The 12116-nt window shown below is 50.8% G+C and overlaps 4 protein-coding genes across 4 annotated transcripts; 2 read left to right on the top strand and 2 right to left on the bottom strand.

Annotated features, from left to right (window-relative positions):
- Window positions 1-745: 745 nt before the first annotated feature.
- Window positions 746-2222, top strand: BDR25DRAFT_340579 (MFS general substrate transporter; the record flags this gene model as incomplete). The annotated part of the gene is made up of 3 exons (XM_033693517.1): window positions 746-1591; window positions 1642-2099; window positions 2216-2222. 3 exons carry the CDS (start codon window positions 746-748, stop codon window positions 2220-2222), a joined length of 1311 nt encoding a protein of 436 aa, XP_033551751.1.
- Window positions 2223-2527: 305 nt separating this feature from the next.
- On the top strand, window positions 2528-6093 carry BDR25DRAFT_280543 (uncharacterized protein; the record flags this gene model as incomplete). Its single annotated transcript, XM_033687819.1, has 7 exons — window positions 2528-2668; window positions 2727-3063; window positions 3122-3304; window positions 3398-3972; window positions 4019-4126; window positions 4179-4427; window positions 4483-6093. Exons 1-7 carry the CDS (start codon window positions 2666-2668, stop codon window positions 6091-6093), a joined length of 3066 nt encoding a protein of 1021 aa, XP_033551750.1. The 5' UTR covers window positions 2528-2665.
- Window positions 6094-6331: 238 nt separating this feature from the next.
- BDR25DRAFT_384342 (uncharacterized protein) lies at window positions 6332-7854 on the bottom strand. Its single transcript, XM_033697864.1, has 2 exons — window positions 7642-7854; window positions 6332-7568 (listed from the first exon to the last, which is right to left on the bottom strand). The coding sequence occupies exons 1-2, from the start codon at window positions 7783-7785 to the stop codon at window positions 6597-6599; spliced, it is 1116 nt and encodes a 371-aa protein (XP_033551749.1). The 5' UTR covers window positions 7786-7854; the 3' UTR covers window positions 6332-6596.
- A 2256-nt stretch (window positions 7855-10110) lies between these two features.
- On the bottom strand, window positions 10111-11665 carry BDR25DRAFT_301497 (uncharacterized protein). Its single transcript, XM_033689591.1, has one exon. It carries the CDS (start codon window positions 11408-11410, stop codon window positions 10589-10591), a length of 822 nt encoding a protein of 273 aa, XP_033551748.1. The 5' UTR covers window positions 11411-11665; the 3' UTR covers window positions 10111-10588.
- Window positions 11666-12116: the final 451 nt, after the last annotated feature.

Below are 12116 nucleotides of genomic sequence, written 5' to 3'. Positions count from 1 at the left end.
TCTTCCTGAACAAGGACACTTGGAGCGCTTGATTTCCTTGCTAAAATTACAGCTACTCATGACAGATTACGCCTTAAGAATGTGCAGGAGCACAACCGTCTTGGACCTTCTCTCCTATCTTCTCTTCCAGTATATGTGACTGTTAGATATGTTTAGCTAAACCTTAGTCTCATACGCAATTCGGAAGAGAATGTATTATGGTAAGTCGAGATATATCCCCGTCTTCGCCTCTACCCCACCTACGCAAGAATCCAGCCCCAACCTGCGTAATTTCTGCCAAGGACATTCAGCTTCGAGATCTACAAGTTAAACCTGACTCTAGGTCTTTCCGCGGTTTCCTGCACTTAAGCTCTTCTATGGTGCGCACGAAAGTCTGTGTTGGCAATTGACGGCTCTTCAATTCCGATATCGGAAAAATGTCGGAATTGTTCCGTTGTAACATTGACACCCTCTCCCAACAGATTACATTTAAACTTGACCTAATACAGATCCCCAACCCCCTCCCGATAATGTGCCTTTACCAGTCATTTCCAATCTTCATGGATCCACAAGCGAAAAGGAAATGCGTTAACAGTTCTCCGTTGCTCAACTATCGGCCAACAGCTTCCCCTCAATTCTTCGGGATATCGGCAACCTAACTGCACACCCTTCAAAAACGACACTGTGCCCGGAAATAATTACTCATTTTGCAACATCTAGCATTCACCAGGCAAAGCACGACATCGCGTTACAAGCAAATGTAAGGATGGAAAAAGCTGAGGTATCAGACCTGCACTCAGGCCCGAGCACCACAATCTCACTAGGGGCTGAAGGACCTCAAGTACCGAAAACGAGACCCGCGACACCTACGGCTATTGAACGAGTGGTTTCTCATTTGACCATGCGGTCAATCGCGAATCCTGGTCCACCTCCTGATGGTGGCCTTCAAGCATGGACTCAGGTCTTTTGCGCCTGGCTTGCTATTCTGAATACATGGGGCTTTGTGAACTCTTTTGGAGCTTTTCAAACATACTATGCTTCTATTCTTCCTCAGAGCAACTCCACTATATCCTGGATTGGGAGTACCCAGGCTTGTCTTATGTTCCTTCTTGGCACTTTTTCCGGTCGCGCTCTCGACGCTGGGTTGTTCCGTCCAACTATTATTATTGGTATCGCCTTCCAGCTAGTAGGCATATTTACGATGAGCCTGGCGAAGAATTACTGGCAACTCCTCCTTACTCAAGGGATATGCACTGGAATCGGAGGAGGAATCTTCTTTTGTCCAGTGATGGGTCTGGTTTCGACATATTTCGCCAAGAGAAGAGGCATGGCTATTGGCATCGTCACTTCTGGGAACTCCGCTGGAGGAATCATATACCCAATCGTAGTCCGCCAACTTCTCGATAAAGTTGGATTCGGATGGACAGTTCGTGTTTTAGGATTCATTAACGTTGTTTCTTTGGCTGTCGTCATTGCCTTCATGAAGCCTCGACTTCCACCCCGAAGGACGGGACCGATCATAGATACAAGTGCATTCACGGACGTTCCATACATACTTCATGTGCTCGGTACCTGTTTCCTAATGCCCCCGGTTTATTTCGCGTTCTACTACGTACGCCCACTGTCTCCTTGCCTCTTTCTAAACCCTAATGACATCACCAGATTGCATCTTTCGCCCGTGACGAACTCCACATGCCATACGCGACCTCTCTCAACCTCGTCATGATCCTCAATGGCATCGGCATTCCCGCGCGCGTCCTCCCAGGCTACATCGCAGACCACTACATCGGCGTGCTAAACACCTTCTCCTGCTGCCTGCTCCTCAGCATCATCATGCTCTGGGCGTGGCTTGGCATCCACTCCATCGCGTCCTTCTACGCCTTCACCGCCATATACGGGCTTGCTGCCGCTGCGTTTCAATCGCTCTTCCCTACATCCATTGCAGCACTGGGTAATGATATTATGAAGACGGGAACCAGACTTGGCATGGCCTTTACAGTGATTTCGTTTTCAGCATTGGTAGGGGGCCCTATTGCGGGTGCGCTGCTGAAGGCGGCTGGAGGAAGCTATGTGTCCCCTATTTGTTGGTCGGCGGCAAATACAGTTGTGGGTATGGCGTTGTGTGTGGCTGCGAGGGTGTGGAAACATGGGTGGGGGTGGAGAACGAGGTGTTGAAAAATCAACAGAAATATTATTGCTTTAGAATATGGGACTGATTACTGGTATTTCATAATAGATGCTAGAAGGAACTAAATCTAGGAATTGGAGGTGGTGACATCACGTGCCCCGCTCATTCTCTGCCTATACAAGCTCGTAAGCCTAGAGGTCTCGCGGAATACATAAAGGCGGCCTTGAAACAGACTAGTCAAGAAGAGAAGAAATTTTATATCCATATCTACAAAGCCTTGTCAAAAACCACGTGCAATCTGAAATCGTCTAAGCTTGGCTCGGTCCAAGCCCCGCTCTTAGAACGGACACTTTCCACGGCGCTTCTGCGCGTCTTCATCATCAATTCATCTATAAACTCAGGTACCGGACCAATGATCAGCCGAAACCCCTCGAGGCTCAATTGAAAGCCTGGAAGCTGGGGTGATTTTCGCCATGGAGGGTGAGTGCTACTTAAGCTTCGCTGGTCGCGCTGGTGGACAGCACTAGCAACTGACACTTGTTTGACGATGCTTTCATCATGGTGAGGGACCTCGCATATGTCCCAAGGCCGGAAAATTTAGAGCTAACAACTAATGTAGCGTTTCATGAATATTTACTCAATTGCGATCGTCACTGCTTTTGCAATTGCACGGCCAAGGAATCCGACAGATTCTTCGTTCGATGCTGTGGTTGACAGAGGCTCTTTCGAAATCCCGTCTGCGAATGTCCGACCCAAGTTTCGCTACTGGATACCCGACGCATCCGTCAATGTCGACATTGTTGCACGGGATGTGAAAGCCGTGAAAGATGTTGGGTGTGGAGGCCTCGAGCTGCTTGGTTACTACTTGTATGGCGGCCCGCCTTCGAATGGTGCCGGAAGAGGAACGTATGCGCCGGTGGATTGGGCGAAGTATGGGTTTGGGACGACGGCTTGGCGTGGGTTTATGCTTGCGCTCTGCTTGGGGATGGATTAATTGCTGACTGGCATATGCAGATACTGTCTTTAAGGCTTTCGTACAAGCGCATAAGGATAATGACCTAATTATGGACTTTGCTATGGGACCGAATCAGGGGACAGGAGTACCGGCGCCGATTAATAGCGAGGGTTTGATGTGGGATCTTTCTGCGTACAATGCCACGGTTCCCATGGGAGGGTCCTTCAATGGGTTACTTCCAGGTTGGGGAATTGGAAAGCTACAGGCTGCAGTTTCCGGGACCGTGTTGAGATCACAGAAATACACCACCAACGACTCGCCTGGTGGACTTCCAGGAGATCTTCCACTGGCTCGAACACAGTACACTCTCTCTACAGAAAGCCTCACTGATGTGACGTCTCAGGTTGATGCCTCCGGCCACCTTCATCTCGACTTCTCATCGAATATGACCGCGACAAATGCTACAGGACAAAATCACATCGTCTTTGCCATCTACCTCATCCAATCCCATTACCGCGCCCAGCAAGGGCCTCTCGAGATGAAGGGTCCCCAAACCGTGTCTGACTCTTACATCAATAACGGTTCTTGGGCCGTGGACCACTTCTCCGCTCTCGGCGCCCGCACAATGACGAAGTTCTGGGAAGACTACATTCTCAACAATGGCACGCGCGAACTATTGCAGCAGGTTGGGAACTACGGTTGGGAAGATAGTGTGGAGATCGAAGCGAACGTTTACTGGACAAAGAACTTCTCGGCCATCTTTGAAGCGCAGAATAAGTATTCGGTGAATAAGTGGTTACCAGTTCTATTCCATCGTAACGGACATTATAAACAGTCGAATCCTGGGGTTTGGTGGGTCACGGATGAGGCGGATATGGGGAGTAGTCATATTGCTGATTATAGGGCGACGGTAAGTGTTGTCTGGTAAAATTTGTTGATGTTACTGACGAATGAAGCTCGCGTCTCAATATCAGGTATATGAGTCGGAAGTCAATAAGTGGGTGGAGGAATATTTGAATTTGCAGTTCTCGGCGCAACTCTCGTACAATCTTCCCATGGATATGGTGTGTATCACCGGGCGGTATGTGATTAGAAGTTTACTAACGGGACTTTTAGCTTGCGAATATTCCATCTGTGGGTGCGCCAGAAACTGAATCTCTTGACTTTAGTGATTTGATCGACGGGTATCGACAGTATAGTGGTCCCGCCAATCTCGCACGAAGGCGGATTGTCTCTTCAGAATGCGGAGCTGTACGTGGTGAAGCATATTCCCAAACTCTTCCCGAAATTCTCTGGAAAGTTAAGCGCTCATACGCGGGTTCCGTTAATCAATTTGTGTTTCATGGATATCCATACTCAGGCGAAGTATGTGTTTCGCACCCAAACCCCAGTGGCAGTTGCATGCACTGACTTGTTGTAGTATGGTAACACCACCTGGCCAACATGGTCGACGTTCAATTATCAGTACTCGGATATGCATGGCCCACACGAACCTGCGTGGGAATTCTACCGAGACCAGATTGACTACATTGCGCGCAATAACTGGGTATTCCAAACGGGCATTCCTCGAATGGATCTCGCCATCTGGCAGAAAATGACAGTATACCCTGGCCATATACAATTGAGGACGTACGAGCCCACAGATTTGGAGCAGATGGGATATTCGTATGAGTACCTGAGCCCTGACAACCTCAATCTTCCAGCTGCGAAAGTCGTGAACGGAGTACTAGCACCAGACGCACAAGCATTCAAAGCACTGGTTGTGCGAGCGAACGATTCCTTAACCCTCGGTGGTGTCAGCAAGCTCATCGAATTTGCAAATGGCGGTCTCCCCATCGTTCTTGCAGGAGGGGTACCAACAACTGTTCTCGGGACTCTAGCTCCTACGGTCTATCGACAAGTCATGCGGGACATGGATGCAATGACCCAGCTTCCCAATGTCCACATAACTTCTTCCTACCTCGTTGCATCCACCGTTGCCTCGCTAGGTATCAAGCCGCTCACCAAAATTTCGACGAACGCGACTTGGTACACGTACTGGCGCTCGGATCCATCATCCAACATCGACTTTGTATTCGTTTACAATGATGCAATGCATGCGGCCCAGGGTACCGCTGCATCTGAGGGCACTATCGAGTTTCAATCCACGAAGACACCATATGAATACAATGCTTGGACGGGAGAGAAACGACCAATTCTGACATACGAGAAGACGAGCACGTCCACAATCATACCATTCAGACTTTGTGGGAACCAGTCCACCATCGTTGCGTTCGTTGCGTCGTCCGAAGATACACCTGTACCTTCTGTGCATATCACGAATACATCTAGTGGTGTGCTCGGGACCAGCGTGTCTGCAAACGGTGGCATCACGCTCAAAATCGGAAGCACTGCAACTTACAAAACATCTACCGGTGTTACTAGAACGATGCCCGCGCCGCCTGCTTCACCATTCACCCTGACAAATTGGACACTGACGGCTGAGCATTGGGATCCACCCACGAATCTTTACAACTACATGGCTGGAGCTAATAAGCGTAACACCACACACTTACTCCCCAGCCTCATCTCGTGGCTTGACATCCCTGGTCTCCAAAACGTATCTGGGCGCGGATACTACTCCACAACCTTCACATGGCCACCAGCACTCCTGTCCTCCAGCTCAAACACCACAAACACGACCAAAACCCTCTCCGGCGCTTTCCTCGACTTCGGCCCTGTCTACCATACCCTGCAAGCCTCTCTTAACGGTCACCGTCTCCCACCTCTGGACGTCACGAGCGCGAAAGCAGATATCAAGACATATCTCGTTGAAGGCCTAAATACGGTTGAAGCTGTTGTGGCAACGCCGTTGGGGAATGTGCTCCGGCCGATTTGGAATTCGTTAATGAGTAGTGGGGAGGGGCCTGCGAGTGCGGATGCAGGACCTAGCCATGGGTTTGTGGTCCCACCGCTTGGGAGGTATGGGTTGCTGGGGGACGTTGTTGTTAGGCCTTATTGGGAGGTAGAGGTGGGTGGGGAGGGGAAGTAGGGGTGTGTGGGCGGAGCAATGGATGGCATGGTATAGTGGTTAAAGAGAGAGTTTATAATTATGCTTTAGCAGAATATTGCTTTGCGTGTTATGGAGGACGGGCTACTGGCATAGGATGGTGTGGGTTGAATGGTTGGGGCAATGTAATAGGCTAGAGTCCGGAGTCCGAAGGGATTATGGAAAGTGAGCGAAGAGGCATTGAAGTCTCTTGGAATCTCTAAGGCATCGCAACTGTAGGAGCTTGACGTTCCGTTGGTTTAGGATTGGATGAATGCTATTCGTTTGTTTTCTGTATGTGTTGTGCACGCGGCTACTAAGCTGAATTATGATAATGACAACCTCGGAAACGCCTGAATGGATCGGTTGATTCTGTTAGTGTAGCTAAATGCCCGAGAAGCCTCACTCCCAACTGTGACCAAAAAGATGAACACTAATTTTTGTGCACTCCATGACTTCTCGTGAGATCATCCATGATGTGTAAGAACATCAGTGATCATTCTGCATCATCCCAAAGACTGTACAAAGACCGCAGAAAACTCAGCTATGGTGTCCGAAAGGACTCTACAACCGTGGTCCTCTGCAAGTAATAGAGCTGTTGGGAAGCAGACTTTCATGCAAGCATCTGGCAGGAAAATAATCTCAAAGTCGATCATAGCCCGTGTCCGCAGACACGTTGCAGTGCAAGCGACAGGAAGAAGAGACGCAAATTCAGGAAGCTTAATTGGGCCCGCAGAAAATGACCTGTCACCGAAGTCAAGATAGAGGATAGCCTGCCCTTGAATCTTCTGGATGATTAGATCACCTCCTGGGGTCCACTTAGCCTGATTCCATTGCTCTCCGTTGCGGTAATGCTCCCAGATTGAGGTGGAGCTGAGATTCCATAATCCTCCAGTACTGGAGTCGTATTCGGTGTTACCAATTCGAATGTAGGGTGTGCGAGGAAATTTCGATTTCAAAATGTTGGAGGCTCCCAGTACGAGCAGTTCATGAGCTGCTTGTTTGTCGAATGCCTTCTTCTGATAGAACAAATTGAGGGCCAAGAGGGGGCCAGGGACGCGTGCTTCAAAGAACCGAGCTACCATGGCTGCTTCATGATGATCCCAAGTCTTTTCTTGGTGCTGCTGTACTTCGGACACTTCACGGACTGCCTCCAATCCCGATTCTTGTTTGACTGAAGCAGGAACCACGCTACGTAGACCACCAAGTACAGAATCAACACTGCTAGAAGAACTGGGACTCGCTGCGGCGGGCATCTCAGGTGGCGCCGATGGAGCTGTAGCTGCCATGATGGACAAAGCAGCCGTCATGGCAGAATCAGCCCTGTCAGAAGCACTAAGACTCACTGCGGCGGGCATCTCAGGTGGCGCTGGTGGAAAAGGAGCTAGCATAGTGGACAGAGCTGCCTGAGAGGCAGCAGAAATGGCGGGAGCACCTTGGACCGGAGAAATAGTAGCACCAGCGGGCTGATAATTGCTCTTCCGCCGTGATGTTAGCATATGGTGAGCAGGTACTCCCTCGTCCCGTTGCTGGTTGGCATATTGAACTTACCGCCTGGTCAAGGAGGTGGCCAACTCTCCCCTCAAGTTTTTTCCGCTCTGCATCGTTCGCGTTCTTCCTCCTCAACTTACTTAGTCGGTTCTTCTCATCCTGCTCCCGGATGAGGAGTCGTGTTGGCGTATCGTTCCTGGGCATGGAGAGCAGGTATGATCACCTGACAACTGCCGTTGGACTGTAATGGAGGAAAGAGGTGGAAAGAAATGAGGAGGTGAGGAAAGTGGAGGCTGAAAGGGTCAACGAGCAGAAAGGTACGCGCCCGGGTGAGTTTAGCGCATCTTGGCAGTCGCGCAGTCGAGTGACCCATTGCTCTTGCCACTTTCGCGCTCCACCCCGCCATTGAGGCCAGTGCCGAGGGCCGATAGTGCTTACTTAAGGTTTCAGGTCTATTACGCGTGCTTTAAGATTGTTTGCAAAGAGAAAAGGATGGGAAAGACTTAGCATCACGGAGTACTTTGATAGTTTTTCGTGAATGCTTTCAAGGTTGAGATGACTGATCTAGCAGGAACGCTAGATCGATAGGTATTAAAGAAAGCAACCCTTACATTAGATATTCGACATCCGGGCTCAATCTTAGAACCACGAGTGACGATGACTCCAACCAGGTGTTGAGCACATCATCCGCCCCATTGCCACATCCTCCGTGAATACTGACCCAAGGAACTACCAAGCCCCCAATAGATGGATAAGGACAAATCAGAGCGTATAGATAGCTTTTATACGCTCTGATCGGATTTACATAACGCCCTCCTTTATTCGGTATGGAAGTCTTCGACCAGATTGACTATAATTCCATTCCTTCCAGGGACTCAGTCAACCACTTGTTCATCTCCATGTTCATCTGCCTCTGCTGGGTCCGATTTTTATAGAATTCAGGTCCACGTGCATTGTTGGGCGCCTGCCATTCTTCAGTGTCGATGTTGTATTTCTTGTCCAAGCCCACGTGCCCGCCGGTATTGTTGGCGTCATGGTCTTGCTCGTCATCATCTTCCGACATCTCCATGCTCGCATCCCCTTCTTCGTCGAGGCTATCATTCATCTTGTTTTTACTCTTCCCACTACCACCGTTCTTGCTGACATGAATGTGCTTGTTACACAGACCTGTTGGTACCTTCATGTTTGCAAAGCTGTCCATGGTTACATGCTTGCTTACCTTCCCTGGTTGAGCTCTTTTCAATTCCAATATCCTCTTTCTCTGCCATCGTTTCTTCCCCCTGCCGAGATTTCCCTGCTTGCACTTCTCCCTCCCAAGCTTACTCTCAATATCATTCAAAGTTGTCAGAGTTTCGAGTTCCTCCTCAACATCGAGGTCGCGGAACTTTGCCCTCTGAAAATCACTATTCGCGGAAGGAAGACTAGCCGCGAGTTCCTGGTCATTTTTGCTGTGCTTCCTGACGTGGAACCAAAATATCGTTTCGATTCGGAGGATGCGCTTTTCGTGCTGTCGGGATTCTCGCGTGGGCCAGGTAGCTTGAAGTTTTTCGTCAACCACAATGCAGCATGGTAATGGTCCATCAAGCTTTAGCTTTAGTGCCTTTAGGTATCGAGATTGTCCTCGAACCTCGTCTTTTCGTTGAAGAGTTGGTGGCGATGATGGCTGGATGTTTCCTTCGATCGCGCGGGAGTTTTTGTCCCGAAACGTGAGGACCGAGTGAAAGGACAGCGGAAGGTTCGACTCGACGAACATTGAGGCTGCACCACCAGCGAGAACACTCCCATGTGAACTGTAACTTAAGGCTGCCTGGTGTACATTGTCCATGACTGACTCAGACTGGCTGTTCGGTGCCGGAGGTTGGTCCAGCTCCATGTTGACGATGCTGCGAAGATCAGCTTCGGCTTACTCACGTGAAGAACACCTCGCAGTATTGTCTACAAATCGGCGACCATACCTTTCGTATTCGCTGGCGTCAATGTTCAACACCTTAGATAGAGGCTCCACCTCGAGAAGCTGTTGGTGTTGGGTGGGGGTGGAGTGTCGAATCAAAGGGTGAGAGGAAGGAGCGAAAGGGTTTTTAATTCCGCAGCCAAAATTCGGGTTGCGTTGCGTGCTCAGGTTGTGAATGGAGTGAATGCGGATTCCGATTCGGAACCGAAAGGTCGGCATGACGTTATCGATGAGGCACCGCAGCATTTACTCCTTCCTCTTTACACAAATTAGCAACCCAAGTAATTTCGCCAATAGTCGTCCCTTCAACCACATTTTTGCCCGCATATCTCTAGAATCAAGTACAGCTCCTTCACTTTTTGGTGCCCCCAACGGCATCACATCCCGCCTTTCCAACATCCTTCGCGAGGGTGCAGAATATCGGCTTCCATACTTTGCAGACCCGCGCCGCCTGCCCAGTGCCACCTTCACTCTTGGGCTCTTGGCGAGCGCAGCATACTGAGTTCCATTAGCAAGATTTGACACCTCGACGCACATACCTGTTAAATCGAGCTTTTCATGGATTGTATCTCATCTACCGATAGGTTCCATAAGATACACAGACGATGCAAACCGAAATCCTCCCATGGTCTCAAATTCAAACTCAAACTCCAGGTTCTTGGTCTTGGATTGTGTTGCCGTTTCTTCCTGGACCATCCGTTCCCAATGGCGTTCCATCTTTCAATATGCACGACGAAAAGAAGAATAAACGCTAAGCACATGCAGCCTCCTAGAATAAATGAAAGAAGGCAGTTTGTCTTGATTCTTTTGGCGAAGAACAGGAATCAGTCGGCAGGACAAGCGAGACGCCCGGCTGCGTCTCCCGGCCATAGAATGGAGGAGAAAAAAAGGAAATTCGTTAGTCGTCGTAGGTGCGTTGTCCTTGCACGCTTGTCCACCGCGAAAGGGAAAACCCGTTCATCAATACAAACCCAATGGCGCTTCCAAACGCCAAACTCCGCCCAACTCCGCCTGTAGCTTCACCAGCACCCGCGACTTGAGGAAGCTTTCAATCGCCTACCCGCCAGCCTCGTCTTCGACGAGAACGCCCCAGAAGAGGACCTCTTCATTCTCTCTTCCGTTCAACGCACCTCCGTAAATATCCGCACACATCTCGATCGGAATCTCTACTTTAAGGCAGCCATTTCCGAGGAAGGTGAAGAGAAGCCACGAGTCAAACTCCGGAAAGGTACCGCCATCTTCCCATCTCCTACTCAAGATGCCTCTGTTTTGCAGTGACGGCGAGTCTGGGATGTTGAAGTGGTGATAGGGCAAGGTTTCGGAGGAGTCCGCGATGTAGAAGGCAGAATTTAGGGCTAATTCTACACTGGTCGACCGCGATTCTTGATCCAGGCCGGGTGAATCGGGCGCAGTGGAGGTATAGAATCGTAACGTGCCGAAGCGCAGGTCTACCGGTTGTCCTAGCATGTCGAACAGCTCCGTCGAGTACAGCCGGAAATAGCCGTTGCACACATTCCCCAGGCCTGAGTCCTCGTCGGCACCGCCGGTGAGGTGCAGCTGGTCTTCGGCCCACTTGCCCTGCGCTTCGGCTGCCCAGAGCGAGTCCCGGATCTGCTTGCGCGAGTACGCCGTGTTGAGTTCGGAAAGGGCGAGTCGGCAAGCGAGGCGCCGAACCTCTTGTCTCCTCCTTCCCGATTCGCGGTCTGGTGCTCGTGATTGCGAGGCATCCTCCTCCAGCGACCGCAACAACGATGCCTCGATGCCCGCGACCAGCTCCTCGAATTCCTGCACTACACGCGCCAGACGGGCCGAGCTTGTCGTGGCTTGTTGTTCGGGTTTCGCGTCGTGGCGGGAAGGGTCGCTCTTGAATGCGGCCATTGGGACGGCCCAGGGCCACAAGCTGCACGCGCAGGACGAGGATTTCTCGTCGTGGACGCGGGTTGCGAGGGGAGGTTGCCGTTTGTGAGGGGAAGTTTGCAGCTCCGTCGGTCGGCCGGTCGGACACGGCCGTTTTGGGAGTAGATATGACTCTGACACTATCAATCGGTCGTGCAGTCGGCCGTGAGAGTTTACATGGGGGATCTGGGGCTGCTGATGATGTCTGGCAAGAACAAAGCAAGAGCATGAGAGCTTCCGGCCGAGGGCGAGGGGACTGTTGAGATTTTGCTGTCCTCGATCCAAGGCGCGTCGCCAAGCTCTCCTCGCGCTAGCTTGCCCCAGCCATCGGACGACCCGCAGGCTTTCCCCGACCAATCACACCTGGGACTGACTGCATGAGCGAGACGCCTGCAGGTCATATTCTTGTGCTGGATTTGGTCCTCGAGCGGTTAAAGATTCGGGTTGAATGGCATCGAGCAAATCTGTTTCTTGCTATTGGCGAGGGCGAAGACAAAAGTGCTGGACGGCTTATCATTCGCTTGTCTCCGGCCTACAGGTCTCCATCCCCCCGGTAAATACCACTCCCGCTTCACTGCCATCAACATCTATCACCACAGGAGGAAACTCTTCGCTCACGCCTCAACAAGGCGTTCGGCTTTCAGGAGCCACCTGTCCTCTGCCGAATTATCCCCATCGGTCAATGTCG

This window comes from Lindgomyces ingoldianus (assembly GCF_010093535.1).
Source record: "Lindgomyces ingoldianus strain ATCC 200398 unplaced genomic scaffold BDR25scaffold_6, whole genome shotgun sequence".
NCBI lineage: Eukaryota > Fungi > Ascomycota > Dothideomycetes > Pleosporales > Lindgomycetaceae > Lindgomyces > Lindgomyces ingoldianus.
The sequence above is the reverse complement of the archived record's forward strand: the minus strand, read 5'-3'. Positions and strand labels throughout refer to the sequence as shown.